At 47.8% G+C, this 22005-nt stretch overlaps 1 protein-coding gene across 2 annotated transcripts; it reads right to left on the bottom strand.

Annotated features, from left to right (window-relative positions):
* Window positions 1-4398: 4398 nt before the first annotated feature.
* POP4 (POP4 homolog, ribonuclease P/MRP subunit) lies at window positions 4399-13239 on the bottom strand. Of its 2 annotated transcripts, none has more exons than XM_079723733.1 (7): window positions 13099-13239; window positions 11275-11363; window positions 9424-9647; window positions 7959-8036; window positions 7718-7779; window positions 5924-6025; window positions 4399-4929 (listed from the first exon to the last, which is right to left on the bottom strand). In XM_079723733.1, the coding sequence occupies exons 1-7, from the start codon at window positions 13103-13105 to the stop codon at window positions 4793-4795; spliced, it is 699 nt and encodes a 232-aa protein (XP_079579859.1). In that variant the 5' UTR covers window positions 13106-13239; the 3' UTR covers window positions 4399-4792. The 2 variants fall into 2 exon arrangements, with proteins under 2 accessions (XP_079579859.1, XP_079579860.1); XM_079723734.1 differs by having other exon boundaries at window positions 11311-11363.
* Between the last annotated feature and the right edge of the window lie 8766 nt (window positions 13240-22005).

The following is a 22005-nucleotide window of genomic DNA, read 5'->3' as shown; positions in this document are numbered from 1 at the left end:
CTACTGCCTTTGGAAAGATGTGCAGTGGAGAGCTGTTCAGTGGAGTGGGAGGGCCAAAAGCGATAGAATGTTTCCCTTTCATTCCATCTCATCCCATCCCCCCTGCCCATTCCAGCCACTCCTGCCCTGTCCTAGCCTGTGCCACCTTTCCTGATCCGCGCATCTATGGTATTTAGTGCGAATCTCTGGGTGAGTCCTCCTTCCTGCATCTCCCTCCCACATCCAGGAGCTCAGTCCGCAGGGCCAGGTCAGCCAACGTTTTCTGTGAAAGGTGTATGAAGGGGCAGAGCAGGGCTGTGCTCCTGAGAACTGCTTCTTACGACTGGACAGCAGCGCCCTCTTTGGGCAAAGCTGACCAGGACACAGAATGGTTGAACCCTGCTTGGGGCCTTGTCCATTGTGGACCCCGCTGGGGATGCCAGCTCCAGCACTCCTCTGTGCAGCCCATCTCTGTATCTGTCTACTTAGCAATGCTTGCCCTTCACAGCTCAGGAAAGATTACCAAGAAGGTTATTGACTCTAATTTTAATTTGTCTAGCACTCTTGTTAATGATGTCTATTTAAGACAGCCATTAAAGGCCCATGAGGTTAATTAAATGGACAAGTCCAATACAGTTCTATTAGAACCCCCTCTATTAAATTAATATTATAGACATTTAACAGATGTCTTAATTAGGCATTATAGCTAAGAAATGCAAACTAAATTAGAACTAAAGCCATTGTCCAGAAAGAACGCTTTTTAGCATAATTTATGGCTTTTGGGGGGAATGTTCCTGTTTACTCTTCAGAACCTGAGAGATCTGTCATTTGACCATCTTTTCTGGCATCGAGAAAGCACCATCCCGAGAGGCCCAAATCTGAAATCACAGTCCAGATGTCAGAGCTGGAAGAGACTTTAGACACCATCTGGAGTCCATGATCCTCAAACATCAATGACTGGAGGAACCAGCTGGGGTCTTAGAGGAACACAAAGCTATCTGGGCTCCATCCCTGGAGACTGACTGCAGCCCAGGATCTGGCTGCTTTTAACACGCATCCTGATTCTCGTACAGGAAGTGCTAGAATACAACTTCGGGAAACCCTGATCCAGTCTCATGGCCACACTTGACAGATGGTGACGCTCTCAAGTGTCAAAAGACTTCAGAACTGGGTGACTGGATCAGCAGAGTTCCACATTCTGCCCCATGGGTTAGAACTTAGCTAGCAGCTCCCGCCATCTCTCCCCTCCCACTGATAAGCTAGGCGTCTCCTGAGTTTGGCAGCTGTAGTCCCACAGCCCCTCCTGTTGGCCTTGGGCCCTGTAGGCAGGAGATTTCCTGGGTCCTCCACCTTGGCCCTGCAGGCCCCTGCCCTGAGCCTGTGTGACCACGCTCGTCACATCCCACAACTGCCTGGATCCAGAGCTGCCTCCTCCAGGGAGCCTCCCTTGCCCACCCTGCCTACCTGTGTGTGCATTTCCTCCCCAACCAGACTGTGCCTGGCCCCAAAAAGAGGGCGAGGGAAGAGGATTTCAGCTGTTGCAGAAACGGAAGGGAACCTAGCCCCCTCAGGGCTCCTGGTACTGGACGGAGCAGCTGAACTGAAGTTCTACGAGCAGGTCCTAGAGTCCTGCGGCGATGGGAGCTCAGGGTCCCGCGGCTGGGCTGGGTCCAAGCACTCCATATGGGGGGTGGGAAGGCCAGGCCAGTGTCCGAGGATGGGGGTCAGGGTGGGGGCACAACTAGTCTGTCCCAGCTGGGACAGCTCCACGGCTGTTACGGACTGAATTATGTTCCCTCCAAATTCCTGTGCTGAAGCCCTGGGCCTTTAAGGAGGTAATTAAAATTAAATGAGGTTATAAAGGTGGGGCTTTAATTCCTTAGGACTGGGGTCCTTATAAGAAAGGAAGAGACACCAGAGATTCCCCCCCGCCCCCGAGTGCACACAGAAGGCCATTTGAGGACGCAGTGAGGTGGCCAAGGGGAAAGCTCTTACCAGACAGCAATCCTGATGGCGCCTTAATCTTGGACTTTCAGCCTCCAGAACAGTGAGAAAAGAAATGTCTGTTGATTAAGTCGCCACCTGCAGCATTTTGTTACAGCAGGCCGGGCTAATACAATAGCCGTGGCCCGTCATGTCCTTCTTACCCTCCAGGTGCTTCACCCTTTTCCTGCCCTAGAGGCTCTGACCTGTCCTCTGCAGGCCCTACAGTGCGGCTGTGTCCTCCACAGAGCTGGCCCTGGGGGATGTAAAGGGCCTGGGGCCCACTCGCTCTTTGGGGAACAGTGGGTCACTGGACTGATGTCTCCTGACCCCGTAGCCTCCTCCATCCTGTCCTGAGGTGTTAGCTATTCTGCTGCTCCACGGGCCTCTCTGGGTCAGAGTTCTCCCGGGCATGAAGGTTTACACACAAGGCAAATTTAGCTGTGTCTCACAGGTATCCTACATGTCAAAGGCCCCAGCTCTGCTGGGGTCCTGCTCCCTGGGCAGTGGAGAAGGGAGAGACTGGACTGCAAAGTACCACACCGCTCTCCATGACAAGCCCTGTGTCACAGCCATGGGGACACGGCCAGCCCTGTGTGCTTCCCTATGCAGCGATTAGTGCAGCTTCATTGGGAACGCTCACTCAGAGCCAGTGCCCAGCCTGGCCTGCGCCCTCCTCGCCCCCTCCTCTGCCTGGGAGGATGGCATGGTCCTTGGAGCACAGGACCCAGTGCTAAGTGGGCCTGGGGACAACAGGGCGTCCCAGAAACAGACACGCATAGCAGCAGCAGCTTCGTGGCAGGTGAGCGTTCTCACCGAGTCTCCCTGGGGAGGGGGAGAGAAGTCTACAAATTAAACAGCCACTCACATGGAAACTTGAGTCTGTGCCAAATGAAAAACAGATTTCACATGGCAATTGGTTCCAACAACTTTTCTGAAAAGCAACTGTATATTTACACAACATTGGCTGCCTTTTACATTGTAGAGGGGTGGGTAAGAGCAGTGGGGTTTAGGAAATTATAGCACCTATGCTGTTACCAGTGTGGCACTTTCAGATAGCCAGAAGAACAGAAGCCACATTACACGGAAGACCAGAGATTCCCTCAGTGGGAACCCAGGTAATAAAGGGACCACGTCATGCACTTTGGAGTATCTTCGCATCCTTGTGGCCACCCGTGGCTCTGGAGCTAGACTATGGGGTTCAAATCCCAGCTCTACCTGTCTCAGGCTGTGAGGCCTTGGGCAAACGAGTGCTCTGAGTACTAGTGACCTCGTGGTCACACCCGAGGGCTGTCACTGGGTCAGGCTGCCCTGTCTGAGGTGGTGCTGGGACTTGAGCTCCCAACCACAGGCAGTGATGGCTAGACTGGGGAGAGCACCCAAGGAGACTCAGACCCTCCTGGTAAGTGAGGGACACCATGCACAGACGGAAGTGGGGTCGAGCCGCCGGGCACGTCCGTGGGAGACCCGGGGCGCGCTCAGCCTTCGGGAGGTGCAGAGGCACCGCTAGGTCTTCTTGCTTCTCCTCCAATAATGTGAAGTCAGTGTTTACGCTCTCCCCTCCACTGTGATGTTTCTCGTCCAGTGTGGAGTCTGAGCGCAAAATGCTGACACAGTGAAGCCTCTGGCACTGCTGCTTCTCTTGGTGCAGAAGAAAAAGCACACGAATTTGCTGCCAGTTTGTCGCCAGGAATGCTTCTGCCCTCACCCTGTTGGTCAGCAAACACTTGCTTCTCAAAAGAAAGGGGCGATAGGGCCTTCTGAGCCATGTGGCTTTCCTGGTAGCAGACCCTGGAAGTCTGGTCCCCACCCCGTCCTCATTCGGCCAGTCTGTACTTAGGCCCTGCGCAGAAGGGCCCATCTACTGGCCCACAGGCACACTGCCCAGAGGGCTAGGGTCAGACTGCAGAGCCTGCAGAGCCACAGCTTCCAGCAGCAAAAATGGGACTAAGAGGTCAACTAAGGTGCCACTGCTGGGGACTCAGGCTTTCCTAGTAGGTTAGGCCTTGGGAAGAGCTCCAGTCTTATTTTCCCTTTAGCCCACCTTCCTTTGGAGTCTAACAGACTCAGGAATTGAGAACACTCTTGTAGGATTAAGCTCCCCATACTGGAACTAGCTTCAATAAGCACACCTAGGCCCGGCATTCTGCCTTTGTGGTCCACCTCAGTTCAGACTCCCGAATGGGCCCTAAGTCACTTAGCAACTTCACCATTCATTCCTCTTCAACTTTCTTGAAACAGCAAAGTAAACCTCAGGTCAAAGAGTTCGACAGCAGGCATGATTTAAAGTGATGTATCAAAGAAGCAGGGCACCACTGAACTAGTGAGACACGGTGCCTGATGACAGAGCAAAAGTAAAGGCACGAGCCAGGCACAGCTCAGGCCTCCCCTTCCCTTCCATCCTGGCGGTGCTGCAGGAATCACTCCTGTAGCCTGTTCATGCCCACATGCATATTTTATTATCACATAAACAACTCATTCATCATAGAACATTCTGAAAACACTGAAAAGTATGAAAAAGAGAAACCAAATAAACTCACTATTCAAGTCAACCTGTGTTAATTCCGGTGTTTTCTGCCAATCTTTTCTGTCCATGGGAGTAATACAAAAACAAGAGCATCTATAAAGACACATCCCTGTGGTCCCTGACTTCTGTGCTCAGTACAGTGTGCTCCTTCCCAGATGATTAAACGTCCTCAACTCTGATTTAGACTGGCTGGAGGTGGTCTATAACCAGAACTGGCCCAACCATCTCTTCCCTGAAAGGTGGGTAATTCAGGTTGTTTCCAGTTTTTCGCTGTCATAAACGATTCCCTTAGGCAGGAAGAGCTCACAAGTCAATTGTTCCCTTTGCTTTGAACTTCTTCGCAGACCGCTCGCTTGACCGCAGCTGGAATTTGCTCCCATAAATGTAGGAAATAAAGCCATCGATCTCCACAGTGAACACAGAGTTTAGCTTGGGGATAACTAAAAAAAAGCAGGAGAAAAAGGATGAAGGAAAAAGTCCTGGCAGTAAGTTCACTTTTGTGGAGACTATTATTCCCAAGATGTTTGTATTAGAAAATACAACAAGCTAATAGGAAAAGATAATAAGAAATAGAGGAACCCACAAAGGTAACAGCATCAGGATTAAAGGGGATTATTCTGCCAAAAGGCCAATTTATTCACATTTTAAATATAACTCAACACCTAGTTTTCCGGGTCAAAGGCTATGAACCAAACTCCCAAAACCAGAAACCCCCAGAAAAACTGCCAAAAACAGGTCTTGCCGCATAACTTTCAGATGGACTCACGGCTTTATGCTTACTGGGGAAATCTGTACACCACTTTCTGAGGTCTAAAATGAGAGCAGAACAATATAGAGGGGAATGGAACAAAGCAACAAGAAAACCAAGCTTCAAAAAATTAAAGGAACAAAAACCTCCCACTGTGGTTTTGAAATCTCTGGATTCATGGGCAAGGAGGGGGTGTGGAAATCCTGACAGACACGCCGCTCGTCTCTGCCAGAGCAGTGAGCTCTAGCACACCAGGCGGATAAGCTTGCACTTGCTTGCCTGGAACCCAGAGAATCACCACCAAGGGCGCTGGCTCTGGGAACTCCAGGGGCAGGTGCTACCTTAGCTTCATCCCTGCTATCTGTCTAGCTTCAATCCTCTGGGAGGCAGCAGCCTTTGGGCAGGTGGAGGGTCCCAGTCCTGGAAACAGACCCAGGTGCCTGGAGGCACAGCCGAGCAGCCCTTCCTTCCCTTGATCACATCTGGCCAAGGCTGCTGGCTGGGCTCATGAGTACCTCAGGGAGAGCCCTGGGTGCTGGGACGGTCTCTTCAGGCTTGGAATGTAAGGTCAGCAGGTACCTACCATCTGTGCTGACCTGAAAGGCCAAACTGAGCTTTAGAGCCATGAGGAAAGGGCCGATAAACCGGCTGGGGAGGCCACAGCCCACGGCGATCCAGTTACGTACCTTTCAGGCGGTCTTCTTTAGTGATAATTTTGAAAATGTGCTTTGTTTCCTGTAGAAGGATTCCTGTAATGCCCACATAGGAGGGGCATTTGGATTTTGTAACTGCAAAGGAAAAGGGTGGTTCAGGGCTCAGGCCTCTGTGGTGTTAGGGGAGCCACAGGCAGCCAGGCCTGTGGGGGCTGTGGGTTCTGGTCCCAAACTTGAACCAGCAGAGAAAGAAAGACCACCCACAGGGGCAGGGTGAGGTGGAGGCTCCTTGGCTGGGCAGGGACCAAGTGGGATGAGAACCTAGGCTTCCCAATCCCTTGGTGGTGGCTTTATAGCCTCTGTGCTCTGATAAGGTGTCCTTTGGAAGGCCTGCTGCCACAGGGGTCCTGGGCAGGATTCTGGAGCCAAGAGGTCACACATGTATCTAGCACCACCAAGGCCCACAGTCAGGTTGCTCTGGCAGGGCCAAGTCTCACTTACAGGACCTGAATGAACGCCTGTTCATCATGGTCTTCCCAGAACCTCCTGAACTCTGGACAGAATGGGAGCCCACTATAGGCCACCCAGCAGTGAGCTGCCACCACAGGCAGTAGGCCTCTCACCTCCCCCAACCTATCCCCCAATGTAGTCAATACACATTCACTGAACGCCTCCTATGTGTCTGGCAGTGTCCTACGTAGGTGCTGGGCACAGCAGTTAAGTCCTGCCTTCACGAAGTTGCTGTTCTAATAGGGGGAGGGGTAATGTGTACCAAACCAGACAACTGTATTTTCTAATAGTGATGAGTGCTATGAAAAACACAAGGGCAGGGTAATGGGGTGGGGGGTCATCTTTAGCTATGGTAGACCCCTGGGAAGTGACATCTGAGTAGGGACCTGAATAATGAGAAAGAATCAGTCCCTGAGCACACAGAACTCTCTGGGTAGAGGGAAGAAGCAAATGCTAAGACCCTGTGGCAGGGCCAGGCCTGGTGAGAAGCAGAAAGCAGGCCAGTGTGGTTAGACCTGGTGCCCAAGGGGGTTGGACAGGCTGTTTAGACCACAGTAAGTAGGCAGAAGGGACACAACTTGATTTCTGTTGTAGAATCTTCACTCTGGCTGCCTGGTCAGGGAAGGAGCAGTGTGTCAGCAGAGAGAGGGTTAGGCAGCTTTGCAGTAACCCAGGGGAGATGGTGGTGGCTTAGATTTGGGTGTTAGGACGTGCTAATGGATTGGAGGTAGGCAATTAGGAAAGAAGAAATGTGGATACCTCCTAGGTTTTTGGCTTGAACAACCAGGGTAAATAGTGGTACTGTATTAGTGGCACTCAGTAGTACTCAGTGGTATTACTAAAGGTGATTCTCAGTAGCAACTTAGATGATGAAGGCCAGGGGAGGGGCTGATCTGAGGAGAGGCCCAGAGTTCTGTTTTGGATAAGTAAAGTTTACAATGTCTACTGCACGTCTGGGTGGCTATGTCCAGTAGACAGTTGAATTCAAGGAGTTCAAGGGTAAGGTCTGTGCTGGAGATGACAACTTGGGAACTGTTGGTCCACAGCCGACATTTAAAACCATGGGGCTGTTCAAGATACGAGGCTGTGGGTGAGTGCCAGCAGTTGCTGTGTCCTTTGGGATACCAGCAGGGGTCTTCTGTGTGGAGAAGGTACACAGAGGCCATTTAGAGTATCCAACGAGTGGCCAGAATTGGCTAAGACAGCTATAGTCATCGTCTACCCGAAGTGCTGCTGATGTAGGGATATCCACACAGCAAGGACTTGTCACTGAACGATGGCTTGGCCAACCAGATGATGTGCTCTCAGGCAAATTACCTGAAACAATAGCGCCGTGAAGATCTGCCTTTAAAAGCTTGGCCTGAATCATCTGTGGCTGCCTACGAGGTAAACAAAAGCCCATAATGTATACCATGATAATGAATTCTGAAAGAAGTAAACAGGTCTACAAACTTCCGCAGCCAGGCAATGCTGATAGCAGGCTCTGAAAGCTGCATTTACAACGATTCTAAGACTTGGACTCTGCCTCAAAGGGCAAGGCTTCAGAATTGTAACTCACATGTCTGGTTTGAGACCATTGCACAGATCCCGGATGTACTGTTTCCAGAGTTCATGGAGAGGGAGAAAAAGACTGTATCTGTGGCAAAGTCAGATAGAGGTAAAACGTTAGGCAATGTGAGCTTGGGATTATAACATCCAAAGAGCACAGAGCTTGGCTTGATGCAAAGGACCATGACTTGGATCACTGGGGCCTGGGTGCAAATCCTAGTTCTACTCCCGATAACCACACTAAAATCCAGTACTTTCACCTCTCAAACCTTAGTTTCCTCACGGGTAGAACCCTCTCAAAGCTAAGTTTTTGCTAATGAGAAGAGGAAGGCGTTGCCTTCCTTTGCCCCTTCATCCTTCCTGCTGGTTAGATGCAGGCATGACAGCTGGAGCTCAAGCAGACATCTTAGACCACGAAGGAACACCTACAAATGGTGGAGCAGCAAGGACGCACCCAGGGCTACACTCCTGGTTGTCTGATGGCCATGGAACTGCCTACCACAGCAGCCCAGGATGGTGTTCATCTAGACTTCTTTTCACAAGATAAATAAACTTCCATCTTAGTTAAGCCACTGCTATTTTGAGGTTTTCTGTTACAGGAACCTGAACCCAGTAAACCCTCAGTAAACAGGAGTTGCTGGTTGTCGTAAGTCCCTGTGCAAGGTGACAGGGTCTGTCTGGAGGATGAGTGAGAAGTGGCGGGGTGAAGGAGAGGGAGCAGGTGACACGACCCCAAACGGGCCTTCCTGGCGCTTCACGGGGAGTCCAGTTAACGAAGCTACTGGTTAGAGAAATGAGAACCTCAGGCTCAAACCCAAAGTGGACTCTACCGGTGGGGACATGGGTGAGGCACACCAGGGGCAGGCAGCAGTCCCTTCCTCCTCCCAAAGCCCAGCTGATTTTGTGAGAGGGGCCATGAACAAAGTGACAGACTCTATCTTGTGGGATGTGGGAGGCTATCTGGTTACAGATCTTGGAGCAAAAGCATATGAACAGTCCTAAGACATGCAAATGCAGAACCGTGGCCAAGGAGAGATGGAGTGCCAGCTGGAGGGAGGAACATGTTCTCCCACAGAGAGTGATGTGTCTCCTTCAGAAACTTCTGCAACATGTGGGCAGCACGTTCTTTGGCAGTAAGACCCCAATGGGTGATTCTGTCTAGTGCTATTAGAAGCTACAAAGAGATATATGTTAAGAAATATCAGTTTCTCTTTTTCTAAGAAAACTGAAAGACAAATAGTCTGTTGCCCATGGCTTATGGCACTGGTCTTATTAGTTAAGGATAGGACAGAAGCCAGCAGAAAAGCCAAACCCAAAGAGTCCGAATTGGTAAAGGAAGCCTGCCCCCTTATGGCAGAAGTGGGAGAGGCTCTCTTAGCTTAAACAGAGCAGGGGCTACCTAGCTTCCCAAGTCCATACTCAACACAAGGAAGATTAAGTCTCTAGGGTGGAAAGGCAGGAAAGGCTTGCCATACCTCTGTTGCTCTGGATTAATGTCAAAGAGCCGCAGCTCCCTCCTCTGCTTGGCAGAGAGGCCTTTAGATTTCTTTTTCTTTTCCTTCCGCTTCCGGTGAGTGAAGTAGTCCAGAACAACAGCCTTGCGTTGCAGGTGGTCCTCCTGGGCTTGCTGGCTCATGCGGGGCATGCTCCGCTTCAGGAAGGCCCTCACAAAGGCCTCGGCCCGCTGGGTTCCTGGGTGCTGCATGAGGACAAGATGGCGTGGTGCTCATAGCTCTGGTTGGGGCTACCCAGACCCCCAGCCCCTCCCACACACCGCTGCAACAGCAGATGGGCCGCCTTCACTGACCCACCTATCTACCCACTGAGGCTCACACAGCCTCTCATCTGCTGCGTGTTTGCTACCCCCTGCTGGGAAGATGTGAAAGTCACATTCAAATGCCAATTCGTAACTGCCATACAAAACAGCCACGTAAAACTCCAACCTCCTACCCTACTCTCTGAGGTTATTCTGAGGATAAAAAGAAAACAAAACAAAAAAACAACAATAAAAAAATTAAAGCAAAACAAACAAACAAATTACCTTTGGAAGAAAAGACTTCTCTCATCCTTGAGAAATGTATGACAATGGTATTTAAACTGTCATGATCAGATGAAGGCAAGCTCAGAGTAGAGCCAGGCTATGGCCTTGAAGGAAATGACCCCAACACTAGGAAAAATGGCATGACCAAGCACTCCGGGGTGGGCCCAGCCGCAGCAGGTAGGGATTTTGACATTGCGGCCATATCGTAATACTCTTTACTTGAGTTTCCAGCCTGTGGATGCAGCATGGCTATTTTCCTGGTCTGCTCTGGCATCACTTGAGGAAATAAACTGTCAGCGTATCTTAGCCCCATGTGTTCACTCTTTTCCACATAGAACAGAGCATCACATGACTGTGACTGAGCACCTGCACTTAGAGAGGACTTCTGGGCAAAGTAACTATCATAAATTGTGTGTAATTCTTGAAGGAACAAGCATCACTGTCTCTCAAGTTGGAGTTCCACCAGTCTATTCCTCATTCTGATGCTCTGCCTTCGTGTTTGCCACAGCCCTGGGGAGCACGGTCTATTGAGGTCCTCCCTCTTAACGGGGCCATTTCCTGGACCTTTGCTGCACTAACTGGGCTGCAAACACCTTGCGGCTAACGTGTCAATAGTAATCAAGCTCTCATTTCATGGGCAGAAGCAGGCACGTGGATGGCTGGGAGGTGGGGATAAAGGTGTGATACACACGCTCTTCATGGTAGCCCATGGTAAGGAGGGCAGTCAGCTTCAGCTTTGTACTTTTAGAAAGTAAAAATTCATTATTATCAGTATTATTACTGTAAGAGGACACTTGATTCTTTAAATACCTAAGTGGCCCATCTTTCATGGAGAAGCCAAATTAAGGTGTATGAGTCTTTCAAAATCTTGATTTCAAAAGCAACTCCCTTTTGAAATTATGAGTCACCGGTGAAGCTTCTGCCAAACTGACAAAGAATGTTTGTAGCACCCAGATATGATCCATCAATTACACTTATGAAATGTGATCTGACTGCTCTCTTCAGGAGTGAAAGGGGCACAGTAACAAGGTCAAATGACAGTGCTTGCCACGGCAGGTGTCAGGTGAGCATAGCCTAGTGTCCCCTACACAGGGGAAGATGCCACAGATCAAGAAATCCCAGTTAATCAAACTTGACTCTGGTATAATGGGAAAGGAGGCCAGCAGGATAACACACCTTGATTAAGCCTAACATGTCTGCTGGAAACGTGAGGAGTGAAATGTGGGAAAGGACATCTAAAACAGCACTAATGGTTAAGAAGCCACTGAGCCATCTTTGCATTCACCTCTGTTGCTCCCAGACCTCCTGCCAAGCACTGTACCTGAATGTCGAACTCTTTTGCATCTTTCTGAGAGAAGGCATGGTAGATCACACCTGGGGGATTTAAAGAAAACAAACACGAAATGATCAACTCTGTTGGCTATGGCTATAAGACCTAATACTTTTGTAACTATGAAAATAACTATGCTTATTCAGAGACAGAAGATGGGGGCAGTACAATGAGCACAGCTTCAAAGCTTTCTGATGCCTCTTGCCCGACCCTCCAGCCACATCCGTGCTAGAAGTTCCAATGGTGTGCCTTAAAATAGTGCTTCTCAAACATGAATGTGTGTCAGAATCTCTGGGAACTTATTAAAATGTAGATTCTTGGGCCCCACTCTCAGATCCTGCATTCCTAACAAGTTCTCAGATGCTACTGAAGCTCAGCAGACAATACTTAGAGTTGCCCTGGTTTAAAATACCACAGGTTAGCAGCCTGAGCAGTTGCTCTAAAAGTCTAATGATGTAACTCATTTAAAAGTTATGTGACAGGGCTTTCCAGGATGAAGATAGTTGGAACTATTACATTTTGTTTACTGATAGATGTTTAAAAAAGACTCTTCACATTTTAATATCTAGGAAACTGAGATGTATTATACAATTGATGGTGTCCTAAACTGATAAAATACAGTAGATCTTTCTTCAAGCTCAAAATACACATTGCTCAATGTGGTTTTAACCTTTAAAAACTCACACTCCTGTTTCTTAATTTGTCTGAAGAAGAAAACCATGGCATTGGGGATAGAATATGGGCGTGAATGGAATAAGAATGAGACAAAGGTCTGGTTTAAGGGCCAAAAGACTAAAAATTTGGTTCACGCTCTATAAATTCCATCCCAGCTCGACTGTGCTTCCCTGAGTACAGTTGAACCAGCAAACCAAAGGGGTTACAAGTTTTATATAGAGTCTGGTTCTCTCTCAGATGGAAGATAGGGATTAAAACCTGTCTGTAGAGAGCAACTTGCAGGGCCTGGACCCCAGGAATGACTCTGTACCTGTCACAGGTGACTTGCATTAGACCCAGAAGTCTTTTTTTTTTTCCTATAACAATAGACATCTAACAGTTATTGAGCCCTCATTGCTTGTCATGCCCCTGATTAAAAGCTGCATATATTTTATCTCATTATACTTTCTGAACAATCCTTTAAAGGAGTTATTATTCCTATTATGCACTGAGAAAATTGAAGCTAAAATATGCTGAGACACTTAACTTGATCACATAGGTAGGGAGTGGCAGAGGTGGAACTCAAAATCCAGTTTTGACGGTGTCAGGCCCCTGCCTCTAAATGCCCTGGGTGCTTGCTCCCTTCCTTGGCACACCTCTGCTCAACTCTCAAAGCTTTGGGCTAGTGGTATCAATCCCCAGCACGCTCCCTGCGCTTTACACCAGACAAGGGTGATTCACAGAACAGCAGGCTGGGCAGGCATCATTATCAGTACCTTACAAAAGGGGAAACCGGGTTGCACAGAGGAACAGGGCCTTGACCACGCCAAGAGGGAGACAGTGGCCAAGTCGCACCAAGCCCTTGGGCCGACCTCTAGCACCACTCACTCACTACTGAGCAGCCCCCGGAGAGAACCTGCCTCCAGCTCTGACATAGTTCAGAGACTAGGCAGGCCAACCGGGACTCCGGGCCACAGTTACACTTAGGTAAGGCGGGACAATTTCCACAGCAGATCCGTTCGGACTCCGCAGCGGCCCTTTTCACTCACCAGTATCTACACCTAGTCTCCGACTCTTTAACATCCCACCCCTCTCCAATTTCTCGTGACCCTCAACACGGCTTACTGTTCATTCTCGGGCCGCTTCCGGTGCGCTCTGTTGACGTCTTCTTCAGGCGTCGCTCACTCTTTACCTCTCTCTATTTTCTTCAGCAGCCCTCGACCACCACAGCCTCTCTCGTCAAAGTTTGTGGTGGAGAGGTTCCTTCTGCCCGAAGTCGCGCGGTAAGCTAAGCTGACAGACTGACACGCTCCTACCGGCATCAGGAGCCGCAAGCTCCAAACTCGAGGATGGCGCCGTCCGTGACGTCACCGGCGCGCGCCGACTTGGGGTGGCGCATGCGCCTTGGAGCGGACTCCGCAGCGCGGAGGATTACTGCGGGTTCTGACACTGTCACTCCTTGGTGGGGCTCTCTCAGTGTGTGTTTTGTAGGCGAGGGAAGGCCAGAAGAAGTAGGGTTGGAGTTGGGGAGTGTGGAATGCTTGTGAAGGCCCGGAATAGAGCGAGGCGAGTCGACTTGGAGAGGCCAGAGGGGGGTTGGGGACCAGGGGAGGGTGGACATAGGATGGGGAGGGTGGTGGGAATGAGGCCTGTGCGATCCCTAATCGTGCTCTCTACACGTCAGCCGAGGCACTGAAGTTGGGATAGGAGGCTTACGTTCTTGTTTTGTCTCTGCTGCTAGCTAGCTGTGTCATCTCACTTAAGGCACTTCGCATCTTTGGGCCTCACTTTTCCCGTGTACTGTGTGAGTGGGGTTGGACTTGATAGTCTCTGAAAGTTTTCTTGAGACCCAGCACATTAGTTTTTGTCAGTAAGATAAAAGGCGAGGAATTGATTCTCGTTGCCCTGGGGAATGGTTCAAGAAGTGTGGCTGCAAGGCCTGGTGGAGACCTCTTAGGTGAGACCCGATGCTGCACAGAACTGTGCAGCCTTAACTTTTACTGAGTGCTGGGCATGAGCAGGGTGCTGCTCGGGAAAGAAAAGCAGTATGGTTTGTATTCTAAGCTAGTGGTTCTCAACTTTCAGTATGGTATAAACTCCTTTTAAAGAAAAAAAATTCTCAGGGAACCCTGGGAGTATGTCCACGCATCCTAGTTTGAGAAACATTGACTTAAGTTTCTTAAGTGGTAGTGACCTTGTGCCATTTTGATCTTAAACATAAGACTGCAGGCCCTGAAATTGAGTGACTTGTCTAGCATTTACCTTATATGTATGTTACCATCACAATTGAAACACAACATTTAAACCAAAACGTACTGCACTTGCAGATGCCTGAGAATACTTAGGAGTCTATGGAACTAAGTTTGAGAAACTGCTCTTGGGGATCCATACTATGTGAACTACCATATCTGTTTTTTAAAATAGCAGAAGACAGCAAGAGCCAATTTCAGTGTTATACTCAAGGGAGCCCTTTTGAGCAGGACCTTTGTGATTATGGAGATAAGGGAGAAGGCAGACCTCTGTCTTTGAGAGTTTTTCTAGGGTTGTTAGGACTCTTAACTCCCAATTGACCCCTTCTCGAGTAGTCAAGGCAGCCCTGGGTAACTGCTAGTCTTCCCTAGAATTCCCTGATTGTGGTGGGATAAGCACTCCCAGAGCTGCAATTACTCTATAGTTCCCTGATCACTAAGTCTTTTTTTTAAAAACGAACAAACCACTTTATTATCCTCAGGAAATAATTGTATATGTATGCAGAGAGATACCTGTCCTTACAGGTATTGTTATCATTGTGATTGTCATTTAAGCGGCAGTTTGAAAACTTCCTGATGTTTGAAAATAGTGGATTAAACACATGAAGTATGTAGGTTAATTAAATGCATTATAATCGCAGGGTAAGCTTCAAAAATTCATATTCCTTGCCATCCCTGGAGATTCTTATTTAGTAGGTAGGTCCCAAAGAATGTTCCCAGGTGACTGTTGAGTAATTCAGTTTGGGAACTACAGTATGGTATGTTTATATAACATAATGGAATACCTTACAGCCATTTAACAAATTACATACAATTTTTGAAAAGGTTGCAAAATATTAACGTATAAAACCAAATAGTATATACACAAAAAGGATTGGAAAGGACATAACAATATACTGAAAGTTTCTGTAGCTGTGTATGTGAACTTATGAGAGATTCTTTTTTTGGTCTATTTTCTAAATTTCATTCAGTGAAAATAAGACTTTCTTAAATTTCTTTTTCTTTTTTATAGCTATCAGTGATAAACTTTCAAACATGGATACACATGTTTTCCCACTAGCGACCTTGTGAAAGTTCCATGGGAAGTCAAGATTTGTTAGTATCATTGCAGGTGACTTCCCTCTACCCCTGAACAACTTATTGTGAAAAACGTCAAATATACAGAAAAATGGAAAGAGTTCTATAGTGAACAGCCTTATGTTCTTAGATTATACAATTAACATTTTGCTTTAATTGTACAGATTTTTTTGAATGCTGCTTTAAGACATTCAGGCTGTTAGGTTGAGTACTCAAGAAAAGTTTTATATGTAAAGTGAAAAAGATTAAGCCTCAACTATTAAATAAGTGCATATCTATGAAAATTAGGACCTCCATATAAATAAACACAACTAAATCCATAGAAATCATTTATCTAATGCCTCTGACAATACAGTGGAAAAATATTTTTTCTGCACTCCCTTTCCTCCACTTTTGGATGAAAGAAAAACATTATTTCTAGTAGATTTTCTGCCATTCCTTTAAGTGTAAGAAAAGGTAATGATCCTGAAGAAATACCAGCACACCTGCAATGAGAACATGGAAAGCTTTGTTTTCAATGAAAATTGTAATCCTCCAAGTTAAAGTCAGCATGTTATTGTATATATTATATATATATGTATATATATACACATATATGTGTATATACATAGATATATACACACATATATATGTACATTTTTCTTTCTTCTGTGTTTAATTGATTAAAGAGGGATAAGGGCTGTCTGTGCCGCTTTTCTACAACAGTAAGGCCCTGTCTGTAATGGGTTGACAGCAGTACCTGCTTCTTAGGGTGCCTTTGAGCATCCAGTGCAATGATGCCCATGTTCAAATGGCCTGGCATAGACAGCGAGGTTTGAGAGATGATAGCCATCATTATCTTAATCCTTACAAAGCTGGAACAGTCCCTCAGGCTCAAAATTATGAACTTCCCTGGCCCTGCTTTACCTTTGGTCTATACCCTGGTCCAGAGGTGGTATACTGACAAGGGGAGCTGGGAATGGTGGTGGTGGTGGTGGGGACCTGGACGCACTGGCACCAGCAGTCATTCCTCAGGCTTCTTAGTGCCCTCTGTCCACTCTGACAGAATGAAGAGACTAGGCAGTAAGGTACTAGCACTGACATTGGGCATTTCTGCCAGGCAAACCCTCTCCCGCTGGGTAGTTGGGTGCTCTGGCTACAAGAAGCAAAGGACTGATGTTTACGGGAGGATGCCCTATCAATCCCTTCTGGTCAAGAGTTGGCACTGTGCTCTAAGTCAGTTTAAGACTGACCGTTTAGGATTCTGAATAGCAAGGACTGTTGCTATTGGCAACACACTTGGCATGTGTGGTCGAATAGCAGTATCTGAAAGCCAGGTTTCTCAGTCAACATCCAGAAGTCACACTTCAAGGCTGCCTTGATCCCCAAGGTCTAAAATACATCTCTAATAGATTTGCCCAGTTCCCTAAAGAAGTTTCACTCTGAGCTGAACCCACTGAGAAACACTTGGTTTTGGTTTTCATGGTGGAGTATCTGAATGCACAGGAGGCTCTTTGGGGTCCTGAGAGGTCTCCTTCACTGGATTTATGGGGTAATTCTTGAGGCACTTGAAGGATTTACAGGGAAATCACTGCAGGCTTCATGGGGCCTGTGTACATGCAGCTCCTATTTCTCCTCGCCTGTTCTGCCCTTTGCTCAACTTTGGGGAAGCAGTCGTTGGCTTCTGGCCAAAGAGCTGTGTGTTTATATATGTGTGAGTCCATTCTGGTCCAAAATATGGGAAAGTGGGAGGGAGAAGGAGCTGATATAAAATCACCCCAAACTGGAATTGGGATGGGCTGAAAAGTGAAGAGACCTGGTTTTGTATTGTTTGAGTCAAAGCCCTGTGGGAGGTAGGGGACAGATAGTCTTCTCTCTTCTTTTCTGTTCTTTAATACACACCATACAGCTTAAGATGTGAAAAAAAAAACCCAAACAACCCAGTATATATGACATGCAAAGAAGCAGGAACTGTGACCATAATCAAGAGAAAAGAATGGTCACTACCACAGAACTGTAGATGACCCAGCTGTTTGAACTGAAAGACAAGGCCTTTAAAATACTATTATACAATAAATACATCAAAGAGCTTAGAGAAAAAGAGGGACAAGATGAGTGTAAAGATGAAGACTTTCAGCTGAGACGTGGAAACTCTGAGCTGAAAAAGACTTTCATTGTTCCCTGTGATGGCAACTGTGATTGCCTGCATGTGCAAACTTAACATTTTCATAACTACTGAGAATACGGTCCCAGACCACACACCCCCTTCTTTTTAAATCATCTGATAAATATTTATCTCCCATAGGCCCTGAGGCCTCTCTAGGCCCCTGTGTCTTGCTTGAGGGAACCCTGGGGACTCTTACCAGCCTCCCTGCAGCTCTTGTATGACCCGGTGCTAGAGGGGTCAGGTCCCGGAAAGGTTCTCTGTGTGCTCTGGGTCCTGAGGGCCGCTTTACTTGGCCAGAAGCCCTCTGAGCAGCCTCAGGCATCAGAAAAGTTGGGACACGGAGCTTGCCAACGGGAGAGTGGCTCCACATTTAGGCTGGACTCTCAATTGTTTTCCATCTTCTCAGTACCCACATTCATGAGGCTCCATCTCTGCCTGTCAGTGCAGTATTGGTGACCAGGCCCCACTTTATCCACGGTGCTGGTCTTCAGAGCAGTCAGGACTCGGGGGTGGGGGGCTTCAGCCCTCTTTGTGAGCGTGGAGTGGCTCCTTTGTCTCAGGTCTTTGGATTCAGTGGGGACCCCCAGGAGCTAAATGTAGTGATGGTGGATACATCTCCAACACACACACCTGAAAGCCTGCTGACCTTGGCTTTTGGAGCACTGATGGCTGTGAGGGAGGCCCCCACGCTTTGCCCATAGGAGCCAAGAGGAGGGCCTCAGTCCATCTGACACTGTTGGGAGAACCTGAGGGAGGGGGTGGCTGGAGGTGCCAATGATAGGGCATACTTCGGATTTTTGACAACGATTGAGTCTGCTTTGAAATCTCTTTTCCTATATGATTCTGTTTCTTGACGTTTGAAGAAGAATGGCTTGACAATCAACCTGGCCATTTGGCCTCTAACAGGTCCTATTGGCATTTAGTATTCATAGGTTTACTCCCCTCTCCCGCAACTTAGGATGTCGGAGGTAAAAGCCGCCCACGGTCCGCAGCAGATATCCCCATCTGTCACTAGATGGCAGCCTAACACAAGGATTGAATCAGTGGCCTGGCACTTCTTCCTCAAGTCTTGGAGTTATTTCCCTTCAAGCCCCTTAAAAATCCGGTTTACCGGCCACTTCAAAGAACTGCAGCCTGTGGTACTACAAAGCACCGACATCCAGAAGCTAGGATTATTTCTCTGTAAACAGTTGATTTTGATCAACACCCTCTCTGCCAGTACGGACAGTTACAGGGTCAAGTGGTTTAAATAAGATAGAAGTTTAAAGGAGAGAGAAGTTTGAGACCCTGTTCCCGACTGGGCTGCCTAGAGGAAGGTGAGGGATGGAGTACCACTCCTGTCGGGTTTTGTTTTTGGAGGTGTCCCTTTTTCCTTTTACTATGAAATGATTATCTGCCCAGTGACCTTGTTATTACCATGGAAAGAGACACTCATACCTGAGGAGCAAATAATATGACACTGGGCAGTGATGTATAGACATGAGCTCATGAATTTCATGTGAAAAGTGTCCTTTTCTGTGTTAATAGAGGTAGACATTGAGACAAAGGGAGCCGAAGTTACTTAGCAGAATTGCTACCAATTTATTTTTTACGCTAGAAACTATCTGGTGACATTTATTCATGACATCTGGGTTAGGAACCACTTGATTGCAACTTTCCCTCCTTCTTAGCAAGGGACAGCCAGCGCTTGTGGAGGAGAGGCCGATAGGCGTGTCAGGACCTCGTGCATCCACAGTGCTTGGACGCGGCACTTGAGAGCATTTGTGGAAGGAGGCATGAATGACTGAAAGTCTGAAATCAACTGAAAGGCACAGAGAGGGGCCACCTCATGCTTAGGCCAAAGAGGTGGCTTCCTAAGCAGTGCGATTCCAGGGGCACCATAAAGCACCACCCTTCCACCCCCAACACTGTGGTAACAAACAAGCTCCTGCCCCCAGGGAATCAGAGTGCCTGGAATTCCAACAATGGAGAGTCATTCTTTTAGGCAGAACATTGCTTTCTCAAGAGTTTTATTTTGAAATGCAAATATCCCCATTGGGGTTAACCCTGCCAGGTGACTAGGTGAACTCTAGGGGCAGCTGAGCCATTACTGAGGAGTCAGGATGGGGTGGGAGACGAGGGCATAGAGAAGACCTAAAAAGTGGGGAGACTTGGGACTGACCACACACTCGATTGATTTGCCCATTTATCTTCACAGTGAAAACCTGGACCTAGAATATCATCTGATGTGGAGCGTTCTGAGAGCTTGACTTATCTCACTTGGATGTAACTGGGGAGAAGTCAGTTGTTTTCCTTCTTTACGAATCCCTGGGCTCCTCTCCATGGAGGTTCTGGTTACTGGTATGCAAAGACTACTCAGGGGCAAGTGTGGGGGCCAGCAGTGCCTGCCTCTTCTGTACCGTGGGCCACTCTGCTTTACCCAGCAGTGGCAGGCCTGAAGTTCTGTTTGCCCCGAGGCTGGTTGCTTCAGGAGGTGCTGACTTCTTCTCCCTCCTGGAGACACACATGATTTCCTTGAAACACACAGCACAAATTTGTCATTGGGCTTGAAAAGTCATCTGTTATTAAGGCGGAATCCTCAGCAGAGAACAGTCCTGAGGTATATAAGTGCTGCATGGGAGGCACATAAATTCACTCTGATGCCAAGGAAGCCCTTCCTCTTTACCCCCTTTTATTAGGTCATTGATCAGCAGCGTTGATCAGAAGAAATTATGCCTTGTTGACCATATTCTTGGTTGAAGATCAGTGATGTTAATTTTCAGTACATCGATACTGCATCAGGTGCTAACTGGAAGGGATAAACCTGTTTAGTGTATCACCAGGTGAGACCTGTAAACCACGCCCTTGAAGGGTGTCCAGATTTGATTTTACCAACCTATTCATCAGATAATAAAATGGTAGGTGGACTCTGAAGACAAGTTGAAAGGCCATTCCAATCCTCTAGTGCTGAGAAGGACAAATGACATAGCAGAGCTTAGGAAAGCCTTTGTTCCTTCTACCCCAGATGTGAGCCTCTTCTTTCTTCCCCTCCAGCATGTTTTATTTTCTAAGCCCCATATCTAGTAACCGTTGTGAGAAAACTTTACTGTGAAAGATGACAACTGTGTCAAGGCTTCTAGGGTTTTAGTCTGAGTGTTGACCTATCGCTTTTTTTAATGTCATTTTTTGTGTGTTTTTGGGCCCGAGTTATTTTCGCCTTCTTGAGAAATGCTTGTTATCGTGTGAGTGAAGGTGCAACGTTTCTAGACAGCTGGCCAGGAAGTGGATCAGGAAGCACTGTCTCCCCGGGGTTCTGGGAATCTCAAGTGTCAAAGCCTCTGCTATGGAGTGACTGTGCTACCCTGTGATGGAGGGGGAACTGCCATAGATGGCGGGCCCAGTTGACTCGAAGACTCTAGTCCAGCCTGGCCTTTGCTATAGTAGCTTTTCTAGTCCCTGGTTTTTGCTGAAGTTTCTGGATTCTCAGACACTAAGTTGAGTAGGTTCCTTTCCTGTGACATCTCACCTCTTTACTGCTTTTGCCTGATGTTGAATTATAATGGCAGACTAGCTTACAACTCTTGGTCATGGGGGGGCCTTCACATTTCCTTCTTCCAACTGCCTATTTGACTTTAAAACAATTTAGAGGGGTTTTAAGCAGAAATTATTGTTAGAATAACCAAGTGTGGTTTTTTTTTTTTTAGTGAGACCAAAATGTCAGGAAATTGGGTTTAGATGAAAACAAAAGGGAATGTCTTCAGATGATCTGACCAATCTGACCATCAGGGTACAGTGAGTGGTTGAGAGAAGGTGAGGAGGGTTCCTGCTCCCTTGAGATTTAAAAAATGGAATAACCAGCCACCTACCATAGATAATATTGCTATTCCCCACCCGATGACAGGTGGTTTTCAAGGTTCCCTGGGCTTGAGGAGTCCAGGAGTGCTGTAGGATGAATCAGTAGTTGTGAGGGTGTCCTGAGAGCTCTTGGGGATCAGGACCTCAGGCTGCCTTCAAGGACTGAATTCCACCACCCCCAACACACACCCCCTGCGCCCCATTCATATGTCAAAGCCCTGATCCCCAGTGTGAGGGTATTTGGAGATGGGGACTTTGGGAGGCAGCTGGGTTTAGATGAGGCTCTCATGATGGGGTTAGTAGCCTTATGAGCAGAGACACTGGAGAGCTTGCTCCCTCTCTTGCTGCCATGTGAGGACACAGTTAGAAGCCAAGGAAGAGGGTCCTCACCAGAACCCAACCATGGAGACACCTTGATTATGGACTTGCAGCCTCCGGAACTGTGAGAAGATTTCTGTTGTTTAAGCCACCAAGTCTGTGGTATTTTGTGTGGCAGCCCAAGCAGACTAAGATACTGCTCAAAGAGGTTCAGACTACCGTGTCTGCAGAGGAACATGGTGATTTGGTCAGTAGTCTCTTTGTTTTGGAGGTTGGGCAAATTTGATTAACCCCTCCAGGCAGGTGTCCTAGAGACTTCAGTGGGATCACAGTCACGGGCACTTTTCTCTAGTTCTGCTTGAGCACACCAGGTTTCCTCCCCCCTCTGCCCTGTAGACTCTTACCTAA

The sequence above is a fragment of the Hyperoodon ampullatus genome (assembly GCF_949752795.1).
Source record: "Hyperoodon ampullatus genome assembly, chromosome: 18".
NCBI classification, from domain to species: Eukaryota; Metazoa; Chordata; class Mammalia; order Artiodactyla; family Ziphiidae; genus Hyperoodon; species Hyperoodon ampullatus.
The sequence above is the reverse complement of the archived record's forward strand: the minus strand, read 5'-3'. Positions and strand labels throughout refer to the sequence as shown.

Coding starts and splice junctions, on each gene's coding strand:
- POP4 (XM_079723733.1), bottom strand. Junction 8,037..9,423: donor ATTAATCCAGAGCAACAGAG/GTATGGCAAGCC, acceptor ACTTTGCCACAG/ATACAGTCTTTTTCTCCCTC. Junction 6,026..7,717: donor TCACGGCGCTATTGTTTCAG/GTAATTTGCCTG, acceptor TTTCCTTTGCAG/TTACAAAATCCAAATGCCCC.